Genomic DNA, 27,538 nt, shown 5'->3' on the forward strand with positions numbered 1-27,538 from the left:
AGAGTATTTCACAAACTATTCTGCAATGACAGTCTGGTACCTCTCTGAAATAAAAGGCGTAGGAAAGTCTGACCCCTGACATATGGGAGAAATTTCAAAAAGGAAATTGGGTTTTGAAAGGTCACAAGTCTCTGCTGTGCATTCGGTGTAGACGAAGCTCTAGAACCCAAAAACAGAGCAATGAAAGTCGTTGGGGAGGGAGGTTGGTGGGCATAACACAACATCCAAATGCTCTTTCCTGGGTTTTCCTGACAAGCCCAGAAGTCCATTGAATTTTGAATGAAATAATCATGGCTGGGATGACTTCCCCAGAAATAACCAAGCATTAGCTAGATTTGCTAGGTTGTGATAAATGCCACGTAGGGGCAAATTTAAAGGTAGAGAATGAGTTTACTTGCACTGACAATCCATTCATGTGTGATGGACCAAGCTCATTAATATCATGATGAAAGCAGTCTTCAGTGATGAGATAGCTAAAGATGTCAGTCAAATGGATACTTTGGGTCATGGCTCGTATAAAGCCTTCAAACCCCAAAGAATTATCCAAGGCACCATCCACCTATGGGCACCAATCAAGAAGAACAGACTAAAGCTGTTCTCAAATGCAAAAGGAAAAAGTCAGTCATGGTGGCAGGTGCTGTTACAGAGCTAACTCCAGGCAGATCATTGTTTGTGTGTCTCCTGGTCATTGTCCAGATCTCTGCATGATATTGATCTGTGAGAGACTTTGGGGAAAATACGAGTTCTCCATGGTACCATGATCAATGTTTGAATGCAACGGAACAATGCATATGTATCAAGCGAAAAGCATCTTGCGTGGTCTTTCTAAGCCAGCACCTAGTGACAATGTAACTGGTACCTTATGCCACAGAGGCCTTTCAGAGTAGCAATTGTAGATGGTATGGTTGAGGTACAATCTCTCGACAAACCAGAAACTATTAATACCTGCCAAGATTTGGCTGAATACTTCGTTATGAGGCTATAGAGAAAATGGTGGACTGATGGCAAAATCCACCTGAGGATTGATACGTATTCAGAGATATCAATTAAAAATATTAACAGAAAGAAGAGATTCCATGGTATTGCACTTGTCCAGTACAAAATCATTGACTTCACAGACATCTCCAATGTCACAACGAGGAAGCTGCTGTCTTATACTCACACAAAAGATGAGTTAACTTCATAGCTTGCAGGAAAAATGCTCCAGCATGGGAAGAAATGCTCTAAAAATTTTGTTGTTATATGCCGTAATGAAGTTGTTGCCTTGCACTGCTCAGTGGAGTTTCTTCATAGTTCCCGTGAGGAGGTTGACACTAAATTTATCTTGTATGCCATTAGAGAGGTGCTGTTAAACTCCAGATCTTTGCACAAGACATAGATGTTCTAGTGCTCTGTGAGATGCTACCCAAGTTTTCCACAAGATTTTTTATTTGTGCCTGCTGCTTGGGAACAGAATCTCTATATATCCGTCAGAGATGTGTTCCTATCACTAGGACTATTAAAAGCCACCCCACTGCTGGATTTCCACACCCTTTGAGGATGTGATGCTACTGGAAAGTTGCTTGTAAAAGACCAGTTTTTCTTATCGGAATGCATTTGATTCAGTCTCTGAAGAGACTTCTTGCTCTGAAGGTGAGGTAGTCACTGATGAGGTCACAAATGCACTGGAGGCTTTCATATGCTGAGTTTACCATTTGAAGACTAACATTATGACGCTTGCAGAGTTGTTTTGGTGGATGTCTCCCAAGAAGCGGATGAATGGAGAAAAAATGCTACTGACAAGGGGTACATATATACTTGGTATCAAGAGGGAAAATTATCAAGCAGTAGACTGGCTCTGAGATAATAGAATGCATCCAAAACTACTCTTCCTTATTTGGCATGGGTGGGTTTTGGAGGATGGACTGATCTCACCAGTTGTGTCAAATACTACGCACTTCTGAATCAACCCTTCAGCTAATCAAATGTTTGTGTGCAAAGACCCAGATGGTCATCACCCTGCAAATGTCTGGCCAGCAGCCTGCCTTGTACAGAGATGCATGAGTGCAGCCTGCATGAGGATCAGTGTGACAATGTATCTATTGGGGCCGTACATGGAGAGGACACTTATGATGACTTTGATGAATAAATGTTTTCTGTCCATGTCAAGGCTAACTTCCCTAGGATGACCAAATATCAATGGCTCTTATGTAAGCCGTGCATCTTTGTGTTACAGTAATATTAAAAAATGTTTTTTAAACACTTTCTCAAATACCTATCTAAATAATTGTTCTAGGTTTGTTATGTTTGGTTCTATTGTGCTTGTGGGAGAAGGGACTTTTGAATGATACTGAATTTGATCTATATCCAACAACATTATATTATCCAAATTTCCACCAACTGGAGGACCTTGAGCTGGGAGCATAGGGTGCAGTGAGTTGTCTCCCCGCGACACCGCAGAGGGTGACACCATTTAAATTAGGATTCTATACACTTTTACTAATCGAATGACACTGCCCTTACCATTCTGTCATTAACATGCCCACGGAATGAGATTTACAAACTATAAGCTGTTCCTCTGGTTTGACCCAATGGTCTTGCTGATTCATCTCACTGCAGAGCATTCGAACCATAAACTACATTCTAGTGGCAGACACTTCTTTCTTTGTTCTCTGAAAATAAAGGAGATGTACAACATCTTACACCACAGGGAGCTATTTCAGTAGTCTCTTCAGAAACTTATATTACTACTAGCTTATTGTAACTTTGTCCCAGACCTGTGTATGTGAAATCCAAGAAAAAGCTATCTTAACTGTAGGAGAATATAACATTCTTTTGTGAGTGCTCTAGCTTCATCCTTCTGATTACACACTAAAGAGATGAGTAAACTCCTTACATTCCAGAGCAGCACTTGTCTTGAAAGCTAGGAGAATGAGTTCTAGCCCAGCAGCAGTTTCCCCATATTTAATGTGACTGTTTGTCTCTCTAGATGCAGAATTCTACTGTTAGAAGCAATATGGCCACAGCAATGTAAACCTTTTACATTTTAACATTTGTGTGCACCATAGTTTAACTTTTACAGTAACATTTCCTACTGTTTATTTTAACGACTGAGAAGATTTTAAGTGGAAGGTTTTCTAAACTTTGAGACTGATTTCCCTGAACAAACTAGGACCCTTTCCTAAACAGTGCTTCTGGACAATTGCTCCATGTCAATGGTAAGTATTTATCTTCCAGGTGGGGAGAGAATACAACTTTAAATGATAATTAAGAGGGGGAGAACTGGATATTTCTGGTGAATTATCACTGGAGAGTCATTGAAGTGGCAGTTAAACTTCATGCTGGTGCTATTCTTAAAGGAATAGAAGCATTAAATTTAGTGCCTATTTTAAAACATAAAACAAAGGTAACTTGCTTATTACATAGTTGCATCTTCCAGTTGTTTTTTTCTGAAACAACTGGACTAGGAGCTGCAATTTCCCTGGATTTGAAAATCAATTGGCATGGTTCTGAAGTTCAGTATCTTTGCACTGGAACATTGAATTGGTGGTAGAATGTGAGGCATGCTGCTTATGTACTTCAAGAGACTGTGTTAGTGTTTACATTCACTCCAATCTGCAGTGACAATTTTTGTGTATCAGAAGGTGATAACTGGCTTGACAATAAATGAATAAATGTCCTCTAGTGAATTGTAATGTTAAGGGAATCAGAATATTGGGGAAGTGTGTGTGCGTGTGTCTACACATAAGCCCAGTGATGGTAGTGTTGAGAGATTTCCAAACACATGAGAAACGGTCAGTGCACAGGCAATGAAGCACCCATTAGTGGTGTACCAAAACATGTAAAACTTTAAAAATTGGAAACTTTCTGCAGCGAAAAGGCTGTCCTGAACACTCTCTTTATGGAAATACTAGGAATTGTCCATACTACCTAAAATGAAAAACATGTTTCATTTAATGTGTTAGCACTTTATATACAGGCAGTTGCCAGTGCCTGACCACTTGGCCTGAAGTTACTGACATTTAGAGAGGAAGGCAAGAGCAGTAGTGGCATCCCAGGGGAAACCAGCAGTTTATCCATAAAATCACTATCTGAATGAAAAATCACAAGTTCTCTCAGTAACCACCAATAGGAGAGAGACTGCAAGGATGAGGGCTTTCTGTAAATCATGACACATTTTTGGTATCCTATTGCCTCTTTATCAGTTTAACTTTTTTGGCATTCTTTCCTCTAAGATCTGATGTCTTGTCCCCACTGCATTCTAATCCATAGATACTAGATCTTTTGCAGGTTTTAAAGTTATTAAAAACAAAATACCCTGTTCCTCAATTGGTTGTCTATAAATAGCCAAAGCAGCAAAGAATCCTGTGGCACCTTATAGACTAACAGACGTTTTGGAGCATGAGCTTTCGTGGGTGAATACATGCATCTGAAGAAGTGGGTATTCACCCACGAAAGCTCATGCTCCAAAACGTCTGTTAGTCTATAAGGTGCCACAGGATTCTTTGCTGCTTTTACAGATCCAGACTAACACGGCTACCCCTCTGATATAAATAGCCAGTCACTAATAATGAATTGCTGTCTGATTTCCATCTTGGGTGCCTGTATCCTGTCCCTAAACTTGTGCCATAACTGTCACTGGTTTTATAGTCTCTTAATTTGTGTAATTTAAGCACTGAATAGATAGTTACATGTTTTTTGGGACTGAGTTTGTAATGTCACTGTTAACCAGCAGTGATGTAACATTCACTATGTAATGTATCTGATGGTCTTTAGTCACCCTATCTGATTCCTGAACAGTAATGAATAAGAAAGGTGTGATCTTTTTAATATTAAGGAAAGAATTACTGTTTGTACTAATGCTGCACATACAGGGGCATGGGAAAGTTAATTATACATGCCTAAACATAAGATTTTTCTTTGAGTGCTGGTAGCTATCTATATTCCACATGTGGGTTAGAGTTTGTCTTAGTATAGTTTGTACAATTTTTTTTCTCCCTGCAGATGGACTATGCAAAGAGTCCCAGGGTTTAAAAACCTCTCTCAGCCCCACTCCTTATCTGTGAGTGACAAGCACCAATGTTGCTTTTATTGTCTGGGGGAGGCATGTATCTCAGTTAAGTTCGGCATTTGCTGCTGGTTTGCCCCATGAACCCACTAAGCACAAGAGCTCTGGCTGAGGAAACATCTTGTGGAGAAGGCTATGAGACGCCAGGGAGACCCCTCCACCATACATGGGCCTCTACTGGTGAGCAGTGCCCCTCCAAGCACAAGCTTAGGAGCCAAGCCAAAGCTGCTAAACCAAAGGAGTCATCAACCAGGGCTTCTCATGAAAGTTAGGGGCACTCTCATAAGCATAAGGACTAATCTCCTTCCAGGTCTGTTTAAAAAAGGAGGGATCCCTCCCTGACTCCATCCAAGTTGGGTGAGTCCTCACACGCGGGTCCTAAGGACTTAATGGCCTATTTTAAAAACCTGCTATCATGAGGGCAAGGTATGAAGGAGAATGTATCTGCTGATACTGATGTCAGCTCCACTTCATAAGCCTAAAGATCAGCATCTACTAACACCATCTAAGAGCTCACTATCAGACTCTTCAATGGTACCCACCCATCAAGATAATACTTAGTCCTGCCATGAGTGCAGGGGACTGAACTTGATGACCTCTCAAGGCCTGTTCCAGTCTTACAATTCTGTGATTCTATCTCCATAAGGACCTACTGTTCACGATAACTGCCAATGCACCATACCCTTGGTACTGACTACTAGAATGCACAGAACTTTGAGATTCACTGAAACCTACACCTCACCAGCATATATCTTGATCCTTCCTTATCATCAGTCTCTTCTTCTTTTAGGTCCAGAGATATTCTGACACCAAAGGAAACTACCTGTTCTCCTTCTTGGTCCAGAGGCAGGAACTTTTGCCCACTGATACGGACTGCTTTGCCGGTTGAGCAGAAACTGGCCTTTTCTTTGAAGGAGTTGGAGGATCCAGATGATTCTTCACTCTCCCATAAGGAGATGAGTTTGGACAGAGAATCAAGGAGATCTGGGGTCTATTTGTCACACAAATATGACTGCCATATGACCTGATGCTGTGGGCTCCCCCTCAACCAGTCAAGCCTTCATATTGGCCCTACTGGCGCCCATGGTATTCCTACATTAGACATTCCAGATCCATCCATAAGCCCTGTGGTACCTCTTCTACATGACATCTACCCATTCCACTGGAGTAGGTGGGAGAGGAGTTCGATCCAGAGATACTGATGGATGTTTCATCATCCTCACCAGATAAGGCAATTCCCCATCTTCACCTTCCCTGTCTGGCGACCACAGGCAATATCAGAGTGGCGAGGTCCTCCTCCAGATTCCACTAGAGAAGGACCAAGAATCTAAGCTTCATCTCCTTGAGATTTTGCAACCTTCTGATCCCAATAGGGTGGCCCTTCCAGTAAACGAGGCCATCATGGAACCATCTACAGTAGTCTGGTAAACTCTGCACTCCTGTGCCCCCATCCGAAAAAGGGCTGATAGGTGTGATCTTGTACCAGCCAAAGAAGCAGAGTTTCTTTTCACACACTCAGCACCCAACTCCCTAGTGGTGCAAGCAGCCACTGAAAGATCTAGGTTACAGCATCCCAAGGCAACAATGACTTGATCTCCTAGGGAGGAAGGCATTTTCTTCTACAAGTCTTCAGTTCTGTATTGCTAACTAGCAAGTTTTATTAGCAAAATAGCATTTCAACAATTACTTGAAAAATGTTGACTTCAAGGACAAACTCCATCAAGAGGACAGGGCGCAATTCCAGGCTCTCATTGAGGAAGGCAAACTGGTGGCCAGAGTGGATGCTACTGACATTATGTCTAGAGGGATAGCTGCAGGAGTGGTCATGAGGCATGAATCTTGGCTGCACATCTCAGGGTTCCCCTCAACATACTGTAAAGGACTTTGCCTTTCAATGGGTCTAATTTATTTAACAAGAAGACTGATGTCTCTAGGCTCATCGAAGGACAGCCTGGCCTCGAAGAGAAAAACCATAAACAGGTATATTAGCCAAGACCACCTCCCCAACTGTTCTACCATCAGCACTCATTTGAACCACCACACAAACATTAGAAGGTGCAAAGGCCTACTATACAGTTATTTTTACCACATCTGTAACTACTTAACCCAATTCACCATCCAGGGGTTAAGTATCAGAGGGTAACCGTGTTAGTCTGGATCTGTAAAAGCAGCAAAGAATCCTGTGACACCTTATAGACTAACAGACGTTTTGGAGCATGAGCTTTCGTGGGTGAATACCCACTTCCTCAGATGCATGTAATGGAAATATCCAGGGGCAGGTATATATATGTGTGCTAGCAAGCAAGCTAGAGATAACGAGGTCAGTTCAATCAGGGAGGATGAGGCCCTGTTCTAGCAGTTGAGGTGTGAAAACCAAGAGAGGAGAAACTGGTTCTGTAATTGGCAAGCCATTCACAGTCTTTGTTCAATCCTGAGCTGATGGTGTCAAATTTGCAGATGAACTGAAGCTCAGCAGTTTCTCTTTGAAGTCTGGTCCTGAAGTTTTTTTGCTGCAGGATGGCCACCTTAAGGTCTGCTATAGTGTGGCCAGGGAGGTTGAAGTGCTCTCCTACAGGGGTTATTTTTGATGGTGCAACTGAGAACTGCTTAACCCTATTGATGCCATCCACTACGCTCACCCCACGCCCAACCTTTGGTGGCTGCTTCACCCTCTTTGCCCACAATTGGAGAATCATCACAACAGACAAAGTGGGTACCAGTAATCATCCACTGCAGCTACTCTGTAGAGTTCCTTCCCCACACTTCCAGCTCCTCAGGGACCACTATCACAAGCAGATTCTCTGTCAAGAGGCAGATTCTCTTGTGCAGTGAAGGCTGTAGAATAAGTGCCACCTCAGTAACAAGGCAGTTGTTCATATTTCATAGTCTCCAAGAAAAATAGAGGATGGAGACTCATTCTTCACCCTCAGCAATTAAACATTTTTATTCACAAATCAAAATTCCAAATTGTTATGCTGGCATCAATAATCCCCTCCATAAAGAAGGGAGTGCTATTCACAGCTCTTGGCATGAAAGGCACATACTTTCATATGAGGATTCATCCATTCCAGGTTTCTGATGGGACAAAAACATCACTGTTCAGAATACTCCCTGTCGGGTTAGCAACAGCACCAAGGGTCTTCATGAAGGTCATCTCAATGGTGGTGGGCCAAATGAGACATTGCAACTACACAGTCTTTCCGTATGTAGTTGACTGGCTCATAATGGATTACTCTAGTCAGAAGGTACATTTGATGATTGTTCTTGCTCCATCTTCTGGCAGCCTTGGGAATCTCTGTCAACAAAGAAAAGTCCACTTTGTTTCCAACTCGAACTATAGACTTTATAGGAGTGACCGTAGATTCAGTCTCAGCATGGGCCTACCTCCCTATGGAAATATTCCAAGCCATGAACAATGTGATAAGAAAGTTAATTTTCAGACCACGAATCTTTGTCAAGGGTTACCTTTCTCTAATAGGCTACATGGCATCATGCACTTATGTAATACCATTCGTCAGTCTTCAGTTACATTGCCTTCAGGCCTGGCTCTGGTCCATCTACTGTCCAGACAGAGACCACATAAACACTAGAGTAAGAATTCCCATCTTCTCTTGTCTGGTGGCTGAACCAGGAACAAGCACATGTGGGAGTTCCTTTCATCACACCCATACCTGATGTGACCTTGTCCAACATAAGACATTGGTTGGGAATCCCATGTGGAAAACCATGCCCCCACTGTGCATGGACTCCTCATGAGACCAGGATGCATATCAACCTACAGGAACTTAGAAAGCAGTCCATCTAGCCTGTAATGCATTCCTTCCACTTATTATTTGGGTATGATGAGATGAAATATCAGACAACATGACACTCACATAAACAAGGTGGAACAAAATCTCTTCCTCTCTGCCTAGAAGAAGTCAATTTATGGAATTGATATGTCAAATCACATAACTCTCTTAGCTACATATCTACCAGGTGCACGGGATTGTTTATTGAATATGCTCAGCAGGTGCTTCTCCTATTCATGAAAGTCCATCAGTGGCTAGCCCTCTGCTTGATAGAAGCTGAAAACGGGTGATGGGAAATGGATCCCTTGATAATTACCTGTTCTGTTCATTCTCTCTGAAGCACCTGGGATTGGCCACTGTCAGAAGACAGGATACTGGGCTAGACTGACCTTTGATCTCACCCAGTATGGCCGTTCTTATGTTCTTAAGTGGGAGATAACACAATTCCATCCTGAACAAGATCCTTGCATGGTGAGGAACACTGTCCTGGAATCTGTTTGGATCCCAGACAAACAAGTTTATTCTATACTGCTCTAGGGCCGCTCTGAACTGCAGTTCCAGGGGCAAATGCTCTTCTATTATCCTGGACTGGTCATCTCAGATACGCTTTTACTCCCATCTCTCCGCTACCACAAGGTCTGTGGAAGATTCGCTCTGACACAGCTTGGCATTCTCATAGCACCCAACTGATGACTCAGACAGTTCTGGTTTCTGGACCTTCTGAAAATGTCGACTCCTCCCATCAGCATCTGACCCTTCCAGTATCTACTAGCTCAGGAGAATGGCAAGATCTGACATCCCAACCCAGGCTTCCTTCATGTCATGGCCTGGTGTTTGGATGAGCATCGGATCTTAGAACATTCATGCTCAGAAATCATTCAGTCTGTTCAGACTATCTCCTGTCCATGAAAACATCAGGGTTTTCCATTAGTTCCCTGTAGGCCCATCTAGCAGCAGTCAGTACCTTCCATCCTCCAGTAGAGGGACACTCCATTTTTAATCACCTAACAATGACTAGATTCCTGAAAGTCCTACCTAGGGCCTTCCCACCGGTGGTGAAACCTGAACCACAATGGGACCTCAACCTCATAGAGTAAGTACTTACCACACCACCACTTGAACCACCGGCTCCATAGTCTATGTCCCATCTTTACATGAATGTAGCCTTTTTAGTTGCCATCACATTGACCAGAAGGATCAGTGAAGTGAGAGCACTCCTGGTAGACGTGCTGTACACCATTTTTCATAAGGAGGTTTCCCTGCACCTTCACCTGAAATTCATCCCTAAAGTAATTTGAATTTACCGAGATTCTTCCCCAAAACCTCATGCTTTGTGTTAGAGTAGACTTCACTCTTTCAACATCAGACAAGGTCTGGTGTTATACCTGCAAAGAACAACGTGGATTAGCAAATCACCAAGGCAATTTGTTGCTACAATGGAATGATGGCAAGGCTCGGCATTATCTGCTCAGAGACTAAGTGCATCTCTGGCTGCGTCATTTTGATATCAAGTGGTGTGTATTTCTTTTCCAGGTGGGGTGAGAGCCCATTCCACTAGAACATAAACAACCTTAATAGCATCTCTACAAGCAATACCTAGTAGATATCTGGAGCTCCAGCCATATGTTCACAAAGCATTATGCATTAGTTAAGCCTCCTCTGCAGATGCAGCTGTTGGGACTGCAGTACTACAGGTGTGTCATAAACAGATAGTTAAGGGTTAATGTCTCTTTTACCTGTAAAGGGTTAACAAACAGGGAACCAAACACCTGACCAGGGGACCAATCAGGAGACAAGATACTTTCAAATCTCGGTGGAGGGAAGCCTTTGTTTTTTTGGGGTTTTGCTTTGTTCTCTCTGGGCTCTGAGAGTGACCGCACGTACCTACAGGCTCTCTAATCTTCTATTCCAATTTTATAAGTACAAAGGTAGAAAGGCGGTATAGTCTTTTTATTTGTTTTTTCTTTATTTGCAAATGTGTATTTGGCTGAAAGTAATTTAAATTGTATTTCTGCTGGAGGAGGCTGTTTCTCCAATTTCTAGAAGCTGACAGACCCTGTAATAACCCATCTTGAATTTACAGTGATTTTCTTTATTCTTTTTTTCTTTTATTAAAAGTTTTGCTTTTAAGACCTGTCTGATTTTTCCCCTTGTTGAGGCTCAAGGGAATTGAATCTGTACTTAACAGGGAAGGAGAAGGGAGCGGGGGGGAACCCACCTGATTTCTCTGTGTTGTGATTCAAGGAGTTTGTGTTTCAAGGAGTAGGTGATCTCCTAGTGTACCCAGGGCGGGAAAGATCTGGGAGGAAGAAAGGAGAAGGGGGAATCCCTTTGTTTAGATTCACAGAGCTTGAATCTGTATATCTCTCCAGGAGCCCAGGGAGGGAACACCTGGAGGGGAGGAGAAGGAGAGGGAAATGGTTTATTCCTCTTTGTTGTGAGACTCAAGGAATTTGGGTCTTGGGGGTCCCCAAGGAAGGTTTTGGGGGAGACCAGAGTTTATCAGGCACTGTACTCTAAGTCCTGATTGGTGGCAGCACTACAGGATCTAAGCTGATGACTGATCAGATATTGAACTGATACTATTGGGGATGGTATCTTGAACTTGGCACAGGCAGGAACACTGACTTAACATCTTTTCTAGCTCTAATTACTAAAATGCATTATATATGGTATTTTGGCCAAGAGTTATTCATTGATGAGTTAAACTTAGTTCATTTTTTTTTAAAAGGCTGATCACTAGCTCTTGAAGTACAATCTGGTGCTTTTTTCCTTAAACCTTTTCAGTAGGACTGTTGTTCAGTAATATAAAAATTAGGGATGTGTGTGTATAAGAACCAAGGAAAAGTCCTTGATTAAAAGCATGAATTATAATTATAGAACTGTTTTTAAATAATTTTGCAAAATATTTGGATAGCATAACCATATATTTTCCCACCTCCTATTACAATTGGAAATAAACAGACCCTCATACCAGTCTTCCCTAATCAGAGCTAATCCTTGCCAGAAAGTAAATAGAGACAAAAATCTGTCCAGATCTTGATGTTTTTTCTAAAATTAGCACTCTAGGCTTTAAGGGGGATTTCTGAGATAGTTTGGAAATTGAGTCGGATCTTGTGTTTGAAGATGGTGGGCTACCAAAGTCATTGTTGAGGTAGCTTATCTCAGGGCATTGGGATAGCTTATTTACAGATTCCAAGGCCAGAGGATCCATTGTCATCATCTGGTCTGACCTCTGTATAACAGATAAGAGAATGTCACTGAAAATTACTAGCATGCGTCTTTGAGAAAAACATCCAATCTTGATTTTAAAATTGCCAGTGATGGAGAATCCACCACCATCCTTGATAAACTGTTTTACCCTCATGATTAAAAATTTGTTCCTTATTTCTGGTCTACTTTCAACTTCCAGCCACTGGGGTCATGTTCTACCTTAGTCTGTTAGATTGAAAGAGCCCATTATTAAATATTTGTTCCCCACGTAGGTACTTAGACTGTAATCAAGTCACCCGTTAACCTTCTCTTTAAGTTAAATAGATTGAGTCCTTTGAGTCTATCACTATATGGCTTGTTTTCTAATCCTTTAATATTTCTTGTGGCTCTTCTCTGAACACACTTAAATTTATTAACGTCCATCTTGAATTGTGAATACCAGAACTGAACTCAGTATTTCAGCAGAGGTCACACCAGCACCAAGTACAGAGGTAAAATAACATCTCTACTCCTACTTGAGATTCCCTTGTTTATGCATCCAAGGATTGCCTTAGCTCTTTAGGCCACAGCATCGCACTTGGAGCTCATGTTCAGCTGATTATCCACTACAACCCTCAAGTCTTTTCCAAAGTCACTGCTTGCCAAGATAGTCCCCCATCCTGTTAGCATAGCCTACATACATATAGATTTAGCACTATTAAAACATGTAGTATTTGCTTGTGCCCAGTTTACCGAGCAATCCAGAATGAGTGATCTGTACTCTTTGTTATTTACCACTGCCTCAATTTTTATGTCCTCTGCAAACTTTATTAGTGATGTTTTTGTTTTCTTCCAGGTCATTGTTAAAAAGTTAAATAGCACAGGGTCAAGAACTTATTCCTGCTAGACCTCACTAGAAACGCATCCATTCAACGTGATTTCCCATTTACAGTTATGTATTAAAATGTAACTGTCAGCATTTAATCCATTTAATTGTACAAGGTTAATTTTATTCAGATGCTCCCCGGGTTATGCAAACCCGACTTACGCAAATCTGCACTTACGGAAGAAGTTCCGTAAGCTAGAGAGTGGTTGGGTTTTTTTTGTTGCGTTTTTTGCATAATGGTTGAGTATACATTCCTTACTTATGCAAAATTCGAGTTGCACAAGGCGTTCTGGAACGGAACACTTGCATAAGTTGGGGAGTGTCTGTATTGTTCTAGCTCTTTAATCAAAATGTTATCCAGTACCAAGTCAGATGCCTTACAGAAGTTTAAGTATATTACATCAACAGTATTACCTTCTCAATCAATCTTGCAATGTCATCAAAAAAAGAAATCAAGTTAGTCTGACAGGATCTATTTTCCATAAATCCATGTTGATTGGTATTAATTATATTACTCCCCTTTTATTTTTTATTAATCGAGTCCCTCATCAGCTGCACCATTATTTTTCCCAGTACTGATGTCAGACTTACAGGTCTGTAATTACCCAGATCATCCCCTTTATCCTTTTTAAATATTGGCACAACGTTAGCTTTCTTACAGTATTCTGGAACTTACCCAGTGTTCCAAGTTTTATTAAAAATCAACATTAATGGTCCAGCACATTCCTCAGACAGCTCTTATAAAACTCTTGGAAGTAGGTTATTGGGAGTTGCTGATTTAAATGCCTCCCTGTTAACAGCTGCTGTTTAGCTCCTGAGATATTAGTGGAATGGAAAGAGTGTGATCATATATGACAATATCATCCTTTTTCCTCAAATACAGACAGCACTTGCATTTTCTACATTGACAATTCTACCATTTCCATCTAGTAATGGACCAATACCATTGTTAGGATTCCTTCCTATTGTCCTTAACTCTACTGGCCATAGATTTTTCCTTGTGTTCCTTTGCTTCCCATTTCAACTTTCTGCAGTTCCTAGCTTCTGGTTGATATTCATTACTATCAACTTCCTTTCCCTTCCATTTGTTATATATATATATTGCTGCTTTAACTTCCTTTCTAAACCAGGTGGCTTTTTAATCAATACCGCCTTCTTCCGCAATTGTGGCTTTTTGGGCATCTAGTAAAGTGGTCTTAAACAATTCCCAATTATCATTATTCCTATTCTTGATTAAATTCTTCCTCCCATCTTAATTGGCTAATAATTGTTTTCAGCTCTGTGAAATTGGCCCTTTTAAAGCACCACGTATATATCTTGCTTGTCTGGACTTCAGTCTGTACCCTATAAAAGCTTGCATGACTACTGCCCTCATGTGGATATAGATTGTGTACATGGTGTGAAAAAGCTCTATTTCCAGCTGAATTGTGTTCAGAAAAATTTTCTTTGCTTGAATGGTCCTGAATATTTCCTACATGTAACTTGATGTTCTCATTCTGTTGTTAAAGGAGCTGTAGTTTAAAAACAAAAACCACACATGCAAACTAGGACTGCTCTGACTCCATCACTAGAACAGTAACCTATAACTTCTGTGCCTGTGCACATATATGGCATAGAATATTCTCACATTCATACTAGAAGACTTTGTTCAAACAATACTTGGCCTGGGTCAGGAATGAAATCTGATTAACCTCTTTACCTCCATCAGGTTTCTAGTAGGAATTATTTTCTATTACATAGATGTCATAGTCTCGTCAGAAGAGAATGTGTTCTTTAATAAGTGGGATTCAGCTCAATAGCAAGCTGAATTAAAAGACCTGCCTACCAAAGTTAGAAGAGTACCTGCGTACACTACCATTAATTCTGGCTAGTGCTTTTGCCCCTCAAAACCAAGTGAAAATATTTTTTCACTAATTTTTTTTTCACAATTAAATTAGGAGGATGGAGGGAAGAATGGATGGATGGAATAAAGGACTGGAAACTATTGAATTCTGTTTCTAGCCCTGCCACTGACTTGGTTACCCCTGTTTGGCTATCTGTAAAACAGGAGTCATACCAGCCCCACAACATCCTGGTGATATTTGTTTGTGATATTGTTTGCAAATCATTTTGAAAGTCTCTGATGAAAAGTGCTATAGAAGTGGAAAATATCTGAGATAAATCGATTCTCCTACTGTACTGATATTACCAGTGCCAATGAATTCACCAGATTCACTGCACATAACTTCTTGACACTGCCAAGTTACACTGAATAAAAATAAACTGCCTATACAAAATATAGTCTTCAGGTTCCCTAGAGTGACTTGAGTGGAGGTTGGGTGGAGGGCAGGCAGCTGCCTCTGGGAGGGAAGGATTCCTTCACTCTGTATCTGCAGTCCTAGCCATCACGAATGTTTTCTTTCCTTTTTTTTGCAGATGACACGATTGGTGCTGCCCAGCATGCTGGAAAGGTGAGTCACACAAACACTATACAGACAAAGTCATCATTATTTATAGGGGAGAATCCTTTCTTTGAAAAATTCATTACTGTGACTAATCAGCCTACCCTCCATGTTTTAACAGTAGAGTATTGCCGGGTGAGTCACGCCGATGGTGCATGAATCATCAGACGGTGGAAGCCTTTTCCACTCGATTCCCTTTTTATTTTTCCTCTTTCCCCTTCTCCACTGTTGTGGTGATTTCTTTTAGAACAGAATTAAAAAGCCCGTCTGACTCATCAGCACTAACTCAACGACCTGCTCTTCTGAGGGGGTGGTTAAAGTTCCTGGGAATAACCTTCTTAGGGCTATTTCTCAGAGTCATTGTAAGTAAAATGGATTCAGAGAGTATGCTCTCATTATACAGTAGGAGGCATATTGAGGGAAGTGTGTGATCATATAGTAAATCAGAATTGAAGGCAATTCTTTAAAATAACAGTTAATGCACACCAGTCTTTCACTGCCGGAGTCATGTATTGACTTTCTGGTTAGATCCCAGGTAAAACTAAAGCCACAGTCTCAGCCTAGTGGCAGTTTTCTAGTTGATGTTGATTGTTCCATGATTTTCAGTTTTTGTTCAAGAGCTATTCCTGGATTTCCAGGGGTTGTGGAGTTATGTGGAAGATTGCATAGCACCAGGCATGATAGCCATCATGATTAGTCTGCTGCTTTTGGCATCACCAAATAAATGCAGTGGGAAGGGAATAAATACAGTGATTCAGTACCATTTGCATAGGTAATGGAGACTGGTGGTGTTGGTATGTAAACAAACCTAAAATATTAACGAGTGCTTAAAGAATTAACCTTTTGTGTCTGTATACCCTAGGATTCACTTTCTTAGCACACATGTGAAGGGTTCTCCTAATTCATAGGCCAAGAATTATTTCTTGACCAAAGTGTAGGACTCATTGCTGCCCTTTATGAAGCTGGCAGATGTAGTTTTGCTCATGACCATAAGCAGTATATGCCTGACTTCAAAAGCAAATGCAGGAAAAATATTCTGAGTAGCTCTACTGTTGCCATGAAAGGAAGAGAGATGGACATTACTGAAGTCACTCGGCTTTTCTGAGGGGTTTGACATGGTATCTACTGGGATTCTTTTAAACAAAATTAGAAATTGTAACGAATGGAAAAAGGTGTAGACCATATATAAAACAATGTTGTTTAGGAGATTTTCATGGATGTGGCTGGCAGAGATGATCTTCAGCTGTTCTTCTTCCCTTTGTTTTCACTTTTGATTGTTCCTTTTCTCTGTTCATCACACACCCAGCATTGTGGCAGCCTTCAAACCTCCTGTCATTTTAAAGAGGCCTCCTACTCTGTCCACTAAGCAGCCTCTTTTTCTTTAAATATCTCCTTTTAAAAGCACCTCTTTCGTAAAGCTGTCCTACATTCCTTTTCAAACCTGGTGTATTGCACTGTTTGGTCTTTTATTTTTGTCTTGTATCTTTTTTTGTTTGTTTCAGTTAGATTGTCACTTTCTCAGGGCGGGAACTTTGCTTTTCTGTTAAGCATGGTATACACTTACATACAACTTGACAAATATTGAGTGGCATAGTCTGAATATATAGACCAGGGAGCCAATATATGCTGAGTTCTAGTTCTGACTAGCCATGGGCAAGTCACTTCATCTTTCTGCCTCAGTTGCTCCATCTGTAAAATGATGATACATACTTACCTCACAGGAGGGTAAGACCTAATATTCAAAAAGCAGTTTGAAGACAAAAGTCGTACTAGTGCTAAGAATTGTTCACCAATCTAACCCTCCCCTTCCTCCTCCTGCTCCCCCAGCCCCGGTCGTATAGAGCCATTTTAAATGATTCCTGCATCCTGGATGGCGCTCTCCATATGGAAAGGAAAGATGGGTGACAAAAGCCTCTACATTCTTGCTTGCTTAGTTTTCTTTTTATTTATTTTTTTACCTTATGGGGTACAAAAAACAGTTCTTCAGCGCCCTGCACCCATGGTATAAATTATTAGGCTATTAACACTGTTCAGAATCTATAGCCACAACAGATCTGGTGGCTCACCAGGCCAAGAGTATGAATGGCTGTGTTTAACTGTTCTGTGTAGGCCAAACACAAACTCCTCTGGATTTATGGGCCTGGACAAAGTTAAGGAGGCCAGGTTGGTCTGTCCAAGTGTATTATACTGAAAATCCCATGATCACTAGGCATAACCTGTTCAAGGAGATAAAACTTAGTGTAATGCACTTTGGTGTATCGTATAGTGCTGCACTTGCTTGTCTGTGTGCACGCACATTTGTACAGTGTATACCAATGTAATGTCTCAAGGGTGAAAGAATAGCAGAGCAGACTTTATAATCTCTAACTCTTTGTGTCTGTAAGGAGAATTTGACCACTCCTTGTATGTCTTCCCTCTTAATTTGTATTAAATACAGCGCTAGAAGAATACCTTTTCTATAAATGCTGGCATTTAGGCTTTGTGCTCTGGCTCATCTTCTGGTCCCCTAATGCTTATATTTTAAATATGACAATTATAATCTGCAGTTTGTATTACACTTAAATGAGCTGTTCTGCTGTAGATGTCCAGACTTTAGTCTGCTGTTTGCAAAGGTGGGAGCCTCGTGGAACTATTCAAGAAATTAAGATTTATGTCTTTATGAGCAAGAAAAATCAGTTGACTATTTTTCTAGACAAATATCAAACTATAGTATATATTGCTATAGAAGTAGCAAGTGCATAATTACATTATGGAGGAAGCTTGCTCTTTCCACTTTGCGTACAGCTGGAGCAGGCGGTGGTTACCATAGCAACAGTGAGAAAGCTAAATATAGCATCTCTTACACTGTACTGCTTAAGGTAGAATGATGATGAGGTGTTAGGGTGTGTTAGGCAAGTCACCTTTTTATTTATTAATGCTAATCAACTTTCTTTAGCAAAGTGAGGAGTGGGGCATATCAAAAGTTTAATTTACCCAGTCAAGTTTACCAAATCAACACCCTCTCCTTGTTCAAATCCCTCCTTAAAAAACCTGTTTCTTCTGTGATACCTGAAAGAAACAAAGCCATAATCATGGGGTGATTCGAAACTGTTATCCCTACCTCTAGATTCCCTGCCTTCTGTGGTGTTTAAATTGTGAGCTCTTCAGGTCAGGACCAGTTTTTGTTTTTGTCTTTCACAGCACTAAAGCCTCTTGTCAGCACTAAACAAAATAGTAATATATAGAGTTCTCAGTCTGTTGCATGGAGGCTATATTTATGACTTGTGGAATTTTTCATAGGGATTTCCGTACTGGATCAGACCAGTAATCCACCTAGTCCAGTATTCTATCTCTGACAATGGCCAGTGCTATCTGCTTCAGAGGAAGAAATCTACAGTAGGTTGTTATGGTATAACCTGCCCCTATGGAAAGCTGCTTCCTGACCTCAACAGAGGCTGACTTATGCCCTGAAGCTTAAATATTTATATCCTTTCCAAGGCTTTAGTTTGAGTTTTAAATATTTACTATTCTTGTTTATCCACATAAACATCTGATCCTTTTTTTGAATCCTGATAAGCTTTTGGCCTCAATGAACTCTTGTGGCAATTACTTCCACAGCCTAACTCTTCATGTGAAAACGTATTTCTTTTCATCAGTTTTGAATTTCCAGTATTTCATTTTAATTAAATGTCAACTTGCTTTTGTATTACAAGAGGGTGAATCCAAGGTTCCGATCTCCTATCCCTATGCCATTAACTTTTCTGTGGGCTTTTATCATAGCTCCTCTTATTTAATCTCTTCCATAAGGTAAACAGTCTGTCTTATCAAACTCTTTGTATGACCATTTTTCCTTCTTCCCAATATTCTCATCAAATCCCCTGTATTTCTGCTATATCTTTTCTGAGAGAAGATGATCAGAAGGATCTGAACACAGTATTTCAGGTCAGGGTATACTATTAATTTAGAACTGCATTATATTTTCTGTATTGTTGACCTTCCCATTCCGTATGCATCCTAACATTGTTTGTTTTTTTGACCATTACTGCACATTAAACAAGAGGTCTTCATTGAGTTGTTTCCTTAGTGGTGTTCAGGTCTTTTAGCTGAGTTACTGGTTTTTAAATCAACTCTTAAGGGGTTGAATTAGTTCAAATTATTTTCTCCAGTATGCATTATTTGCATTGTCAATATGCAGTTTCATCTGTCATTCTGTAGCCCATTCATTTAGCATTGTTGGGCCTTATGAAGTTCTTCTTAATAGCCTCTAGTCTGAGTAATCTAAATGGCTTTTGACATCTGTAAATTTAGCCATCTCACTGCTCATTCCTATTTTGAGCTCAAGAATAAATATACTAAACACCTGCTATGAAAAACTTGTGGCATCCATTGTTAACTTTTTGCCACAGTGAAAGCTGACCAGTTACTCCTATTTTTACTTTATCTCAGCTACTTTCTGATCCATATTAATACTCTTCATCATGGCTACTGAGAAACTTTGACAAAGGCTGTAGGGAGACAGGAGGGCTGCTACACCAGTAAATAATACCATGATCAGAAACTCTGAAGCTTTAGCAGGAAACAAACAGAAATCATGATATATTTTGTGAAATTTGTTCTTCTCGTGTTAAAGCGTACTTATCAAAAATAATGTCGCTACATCCTTGTGCTTCCAAAGAACCCTTTTTACAGTCAGTTCACAAAGTGCAGTTACGTGGCTATAAGGATACATATTTGCCAATGGACTGGAACATTAATTATGGTATTTGCAGTGGTGTTATAATACAAAAGATTTGTGAGTGCTTGTTAGTTTGACAGAAGCTTCAATTCAGAGATATTTCAACCTCAGTTTTCCTGTTTGCTTAGAACTTCCTGTATCATCCTTGCGCAGGGGCCATGCTAATCTTCTCTGTATCGTTACCCTGCTCCTGTCCCGAAGGGCTTAAAACATCCCTGGGAGAGGGCTGTGGCAGGGGAAGGACTGGGCTGATTGGAAAGCAACCACAGCTGTGGCTGGCTTAATGAGGGCCCAGCTGGCCCTTATAAAACAGCTGTGAGCCAGAGGCCCAGAAGGAGAGTCTCTCCAGGCTGGGAGAGAGCAGGGCCTGTCTGCCTGTAGAAAGGGTACTGAGAGTGAGGCAGGGCTGGGGAGAGACAGAGGAGCAAAGGAGCTCCAGGCTGGCAATTCCCCAGGCTGCAGGACCTGGTCCAAGGCCCATAGAGGTACTGGGAGGCAGAGGAAAGCAGCAGGTCTGAACCCCCTTAACTATGATGAATGGCTTTTACACTGCAGTTTGCCCCAGGGAGCCGGGGCTTAGTGATGACTGGCAGTAACCCAAACTGACGCAAGGTGGGGATTAAACGGTTGGGGGTTTCCCAGAGAGGGGATACCCATAGATACTGGTGGGGATATTGCCAGGGGGCAGCCCCTGGGTAAAGGGGCACCGGCTCCACGAAGGGGGCAGTGGAAGTGGGACACCGGCCTGCAGAAGGTGCTCCAAGGACTGGAGAGCTAATTCCCAGAGATGACCAGCAGGAGGCGCTGCAGGGGTGAGTCCCGCACTGTTTACACTTCCCCATCTCATTACAGAAGAATAATGTGCAGTCGGAATACTAAAGAGTTACAGGATACTTGAAGGAACTTTCATTTGCTAAATCTTAATCATTGTTTTGTCAAATGATAGTCTGAGGGCTTGTCTTCGCTACCATGCTGCACTCTGTGCAGCTGTGCCAATATAGCGCATCTGGTGAAGACCCTCTATGTCATGATGCAATTAGTCCACCTCAACAAGAGGTGGAAGCTATGTCAGCGGGAGAGCATCTCCCACCAGTGTAATGCGGTATAGACATTGCTTTAAGTCAGTACAACTTGCATCACTCGAGGGTAGTGTTTTCACACCCCAAGCAAGGTAAGTTACATTGACTTTAGCAGTAGTGAAGACAAGCCCTGAGTTGGGGTTTGGAAGGTAAATACAAGGTCAGCTGATAGCCAATGTGTCAGACAATGCTTGAAATGTAGGCTTTACTGTGTGGGGTACCAAACATGTTTGGTATCTAGAGGATTGTGTTTTCTGTTGTGTATTTCTAGTCTATCCCGTCCATCAACAAAAAAGTTACCTCAAAATTTAAACAGTGGGTATGGGTACTTGTTACTACCTCGCAAGAGCATTGTGAACTGATTTTTATAAACCACGCTAGGTCCCCTTATGAAAGATACTGTAGAAGTGCAAAATATATTACAAATTTCTCTTATTATTTCTGTCACATTAGCAGAGATTTGAAAGCTGCCTTTGGGCATCTAAGTTGCCCTTACAACTCTTAGCTGGGCAAAGTTTTGAAACCTTGAGCCTAGATGTACAGGGCCTAATTCTTCTAGTACAGTAGTTTAACATTTGTGTAACTTCACTGGCTTCAGTGGAGTTACTCCTGATTAATACGTGCACAAAAAGAGAATCAGGCCCATGTCTGTTATAGCCATTAGAAGACAAATTGCAAATCTCTGAACTATTTTTCTTTTATTTACATGATAAATGAATCTGCATGACGCCTACTGAAAGTAAACATTTCCCTTTAGTTAACAAACACTTCTGAAGCCTGTAAGTCCTGTGTTCTTTCCTGCAAGTGACTGTGTTTTCATTGCCTTTCAGATCTACAGGAATAATCCTGAATATCTCTTCAGGTGCTGGCATGTATCCATCTCCACTGCTCACTCTGTACTCAGCAACCAAGGTACACTTTCTTTTGGTATGCTCCAATCTGAACTGTCAAACAGAAATGTAACAATAAAAGCTATAAGAATAAATGTTTCTGGGGTCCCTCTGTTGATGGTTTGATGAAGTAAGGGTTTGTCTACACTGCTCTGCATTTCGGAGTAAGGGGATGTGAATATCAGTGTGCACTTAGTGCTGTGTTGTGACTTCCCTGTGTGGATGCTGTGGACATGAACTGAAAGGTTCCTAGCTCACATTAATGTGATCTTCTTCAAATAAGACTACATTAAATGTGAAGTAGAAACCTTTTTGTTTGTGCCTGCAGTATCCATGCAGGGCAGTTACAGCTCAGCACTTTAATGCACATTGCTAGTCACACCCTCATAGTGTGAACTAAAGGCAGTGTAGACATGCTCTAAAAGTAGTGGTTACTGCAATGAAAGCTTGGGTGAGGTAGGAGAGAAAAACAAGGCATACTGGTTTTGTTATCATGTTAACCTAATGTTTTGTGAGGTCTGCATACACTTCCTTATCACATGCTGCATTTTTTTAAACACTCAAAAAATTTGATATCTTATTTAAAGGAGGACATTAACAAAAGGCGAACTTGGTGGGGGGTGGACCCATGGGCACAGAATGTGTGAAAATTAGTCTATATACAGAAAGATATTGGCACTTTTCTCCCTGGTCTTACTGAAGATATTTTTGAACATGATTCTCCTGTTGTGTGATAGGACTAAAGTATAGGGTGTAATCTGTCCATTGTTTCTATTAAAGTTACACCCTGTTTCCTCCATTGGGCCCTATATGCACAACTTAAGACAACCACTTACAAGTTTTGACTCTTTGCATTTGGAAAAAATCAGACTAGTTCAAAAAGTTCATCACTGGAAACATGACATTCTAAATGTTTCTAGCTTTTTATAATTTTGTTTGGCTGTCTCATTTTACAGTTTCAGTAAAATGTTTTCCTGGTCTATGAAAACAATCCTGTGGAGTACATCTTCACTCTTTTTAAAGTATTGTCCAACCACCATGTCACCACTTCAACCCAATTGTATGAGCTCTGCCATCCCCGGCCTTAGTCATCCATGCAAGTTATAGAAGCCTCATTTTAAAATGTTTGTTTTATTTCTTTATTTCTCACTGTGTGGAGAAGGGATGTCAAAAGAGCTTTTTTCCAATAGCAGATAGTATGAATCTGTGCAAGTGGACCGCCAGTGCAGTTCACACAGAATATTATTTATTACTACTTGCATTAATTTGAATGCTATTCTTGTAGTTTTTATAGGGTGTTCCATACTAAGTATTCCAGAAAATTGTTGGCTTTCTTTCTCCCTCCTGACTTCAGTGCTCTAGCTAGTTAATTTTTTTTAGAAGAGATACAGAACACACAGAAGCTACTTGTCATTTATTGAATGTGTTTACAGACTGGCACAGGCTGTGATTTTAAAGAGATTTCACTGCATTTATAATGTTGACTTCTCCAAAGATACCATCTGTGCAGGATTCCCAGTCCTCTCCCTTCTCCTAGCACCCAACAATCGTAGCTCCCTGAGCTATTTTTGTGGCAGTAGTAGCTGGTAGAATTACCAGCAATCCCTCTTCCCTCAGCTGGTGGTAGTGAACCACCACTAAGCTTAACCATTACCCTATGAAACTTTGTCATTTCCTTTTTGAACTATGGTCACTAAAGAAGTTTCCCACAGGAACTGCAACTATCAAGCTACTTTTCATTGCACTAAATTTGTCTGCCTTGATATCCTTATATGTTCTCTCATTGGTCTGCCCCTCCCTTTTTTTGTAATGCTGTGGCTCTTCAGCTGCCATTGGCCCATGAGATAACCAGTAGGGTATTGTCCTACAGTTAGAGATCTTGGCAGAACAGCAGTTCAGTGGTTGAAGTCTTTCTGATTGGCCTCAGCATTCAGCCTCCATTTTTACCTTGACACTTCATCTTTCTATGTTTGGGAGTTAATTTGACTCCAAAACTACTTGTTGTGTGGGTTTTTAGGATGTCCTCCATCCACTTGCCTAAAAAGGCAATAAGAGTCCTCAGTAGCTTCAAACAGTGCCCTTGGGACAAAAGAATGTCTAATGGATTAGTAGAAGGGGAAAGTGTCAGATCCGTGTTCAAATGTCAAGCTGAGCACTCAAGCAGTATGGCACTCCTGGAAACTACCTTAAGTACAGCCCAAGGCCTAGCCCCTAGTGCTTCAAGGATTTCTTTTTCTAAGAACACGTTTGAGTCAGCCTTCAGCACTAATCACCAGACTGTCAGTGCCACCCATGTCAGAGCAAATCCAGTTTCCCTTTAGGCTCAGCAGGATAGTTTCATCTTCAGAGTCCTGAATCCTCCCTCTGGAGAGTAAGGACTCTGCCATGCAGTCGCTAATACCTTCCAGACCTTGCTACCTGAAGTCCCAGGTTCCTGAGTTCCATCTGCTCTGAGGCATTACTTCCTCACAAGAAGAGGCACTGAGTGATCAGCTGCCATCTGATGCATCCCTGCTAAAGTCCTTTAGATATGAAAATGTACTCTGTTCACACAATTCCAGCTGCCATATGCCTAGCAGGAAGGAAGAACACAGTCTCATGCAAACTGAGTTGATCCATGATATATCCTCACATGTGGTGCATATATCAGATAGCGATGCATCAGGTTCCTATAGAGAATCCAGTGAGGTGGATCACTTCACCACTCACCTACATATGCGCCTCCTTCAGCTGTAGCTCCAAAGAGTCTACTCCCCCACTCATCAACCTATGCATATTCCACTCAGCATGCCACCAGAGTTCTCTCCTCACTACAGTGGTAGATGGACCCACTGCAACTATCATAACAGATGCATTCCTCACAGCCTGGGGCCCCCACATGGGCAACTGCATGAAACAAGGCACCTGGACACCATGGGACACCACGATGCACATAAGCATATTGGAACTCTGGGCAGTATGCAAAGCTTGCCAGGTGTTCCTGACAACATTTCAGGGTCGACACGTTCTCATCATGTCAGACACCACCACAGTCTTTTACCTAAACAAGCCAGGGGGAATGAGATCCTGAGCCCTGTGTGCCAAAACTATACACCTATGGGAATGGTGTATAGAATCATAGAACTGGAAGGGACATCAAGAGGTTATCTAGTCCAGTCCCCTGCACTTGTGGCAGGACTCTGCTTATCTAGACCATTCCTGACAGGTGTTGTCTAACTTGCTGTTATAAATCTCCAGTGATGGAGATTCCACAACGGCCCTAGGCAATTTATTCCAGTGCTTAACCACCCTGACAGTTAGGAAGTTTTTCCTAATGTCCAACCTAAACCTCCCTTGCTGCAATTTAAGCCCATTGCTTCTTGTCCTATCCTCAGAGGTTAAGACAGACAATTTTTCTTTCTCTTCCTTGTAACAACCTTATTTGCTTATTTGCATGAAAACTGTTATGTCCCCTCTGTCTTCTCTTTTCCAGACTAAACAAACCCAATTTTTTCAATCTTAGCTCATAGATCATGTTTTCTAGACCTTTAATCATTTTTGTTGCTCTTCTCTGGACTCTCTCCAATTTGTCCACATTCTTCCTCAAATGTGGCACCCAGAACTGGACATAGTATTCCAGTTGAGGCCTAATCAGTGTAGAGTAGAGTGGAAGAATTACTTCTCATGTCTTGCTTACAACATTCCTGCTAATATATCCCAGAATGATCACTTTTTTTGCAACAGTGTTTCACTGTTGACCCATATTTAGCTTGTGGTTCACTATGACCCCAGATCCCTTTCCGCAGTACTCCTGCCTAGGTAGTCATTTCCCATTTTGTATGTGTGCAACTGATTGTTCCTGCCTAAATGGAGTACTTTGTATTTGTCCTTATTGAATTTCATCCTATTTACTTCAGACCATTTTTCCAATTTGTCCAGATCATTTTGAATTTTAATGCAATACTCCAAACCACTTGCAACCCTTCCCAGCTTGGTATTGTCCGCAAACTTCGTAAGAGTACTCTGTATGCAATTATCTAAATCATTGATGAAGATATTGAACAGAACTGGTTCCAGAACTGATTCCTGCTGGACCCCACTCATTATGCCCTTCCAGCATGACTCTGAACCACTGATTACTCTCTGGGAACAGTTGTGCACCCACCTTATAGTAGATCCATCTAGGTTGCATTTCCCTAGTTTGTTCATGAAAAGGTCATGCAAAAGCTTTACTAAAGTCAAAATATACCATGTCTACCACTTTCCCCCTATCCACAAGGTTTGTTATGCCGTCAAAGAAAGCTCTTAGATTGGTTTGACATGATTTGTTTTTGACAAATCCATCCTGACTGTTACTTATCACCTTATTATCTTCTCAAGGTTTTCAAATTGATTGCTTAATTATTTGCTCCATTATTTTTCCAGGTACCGAAGTTAAGCTGGCTGGCCTGTAATTCTCTGGGTTTTCCTTATTTTCCATTTTATTGATTGACATTATATTTGCCCCTTTTCCAGTCTTCTGGAATCTCTCCTGTCTTCTATGACTTCACAAAAGATAATTGCTAATGGCTCAGCTGTCTCCTCCTTGAATATTCTAGGATGCATTTCATCAGGCCCTGATGACTTGAAGACATCTAATTTGTCCAAGTAATTTTTAACTCATTCTTCCCCTATTTTAGCTTCTACTGATCCTACTTCATTTTCACTGGCATTCAGTACGTTAGAGTCTAATCACCACCAACCAACCTTCTTGGTGAAAACTGAAACAAAGAAGTCATTAAGCACCTCTGCCATTTCCACATTTTCTGTTATTCCCTCCCCACCCATTGAGTAATGGGCCTGCGCTGTCCTTGGTCTTCCTCTTGCTTCTGATGTATTGGTAGAATGTTTTCTTGTTACTCTTTATGTCTCTAGCTAGTTTGATCTCATTTTGTGCCTTGGCCTTTCTAGTTTTGTCCCTACATACTTGTGTTATTTGCTTATATTCATACTTGTAATTTGACCTAGTTTCCACTTTTTGTAGGACTCCTCTTTTTTTATTTTTAGATCAAAGCCAGGGTGGTCTCCTGCCATACTTCCTACCTTTCCTATGCAGTGGGATAGTTTCCTCTTACGCCCTTAATAAAGTCTCTTTGAAAAACTGCCAACTGTCTTTTCTTGTTTTTTCCCCTTAGACTTGCTTCCCCTGGGATCTTACCTACCAGCTCCCTGAGTTTGCTAGTCTGCTTTCTTGAAATCCATTGTCTTTATTTTGCTGTTCTCCCTCCTACCATTCCTTAGAATCATGAAGTCATCATTTCATGATCACTTTCATCCAAGCTGCCTTCCACTTTCAAATTCTCAACCAGTTCCTCTCTATTTGTCAAAATCAAATCTAGAACAACCTCTTCCCGGTAGCTGTCTCCACCTTCTGAAATAAAAAATTGTCTCCAATACATTCCAAGAACTTATTGGATAATCTGTGCCATGCTGTATTATTTTACCAACAGCTGTCTGGATAGTTGAAGTCCCCTATCACC

General features: G+C 41.1%; 1 protein-coding gene and 1 pseudogene across 4 annotated transcripts in view; one reads left to right on the top strand and one right to left on the bottom strand.

Moving 5' to 3' along the window:
- The window catches only part of HSD17B12 (hydroxysteroid 17-beta dehydrogenase 12), a 225,826-nt gene that overhangs the window by 181,498 nt on the left and 16,790 nt on the right, over window positions 1-27,538 (top strand). For all 4 annotated transcript variants that reach the window (XM_050955464.1, XM_050955463.1, XM_050955462.1 and 1 more), the window contains 2 exons: window positions 15,332-15,366; window positions 21,981-22,062. In XM_050955464.1, coding sequence (XP_050811421.1) covers window positions 15,332-15,366; window positions 21,981-22,062 — 117 coding nt within the window. The remainder of the gene's footprint in view (window positions 1-15,331; window positions 15,367-21,980; window positions 22,063-27,538) is intronic.
- On the bottom strand, window positions 20,179-20,275 carry LOC127053013 (uncharacterized; annotated as a pseudogene).

The sequence above is a fragment of the Gopherus flavomarginatus genome, chromosome 5 (assembly GCF_025201925.1).
Source record: "Gopherus flavomarginatus isolate rGopFla2 chromosome 5, rGopFla2.mat.asm, whole genome shotgun sequence".
NCBI lineage: Eukaryota > Metazoa > Chordata > Testudines > Testudinidae > Gopherus > Gopherus flavomarginatus.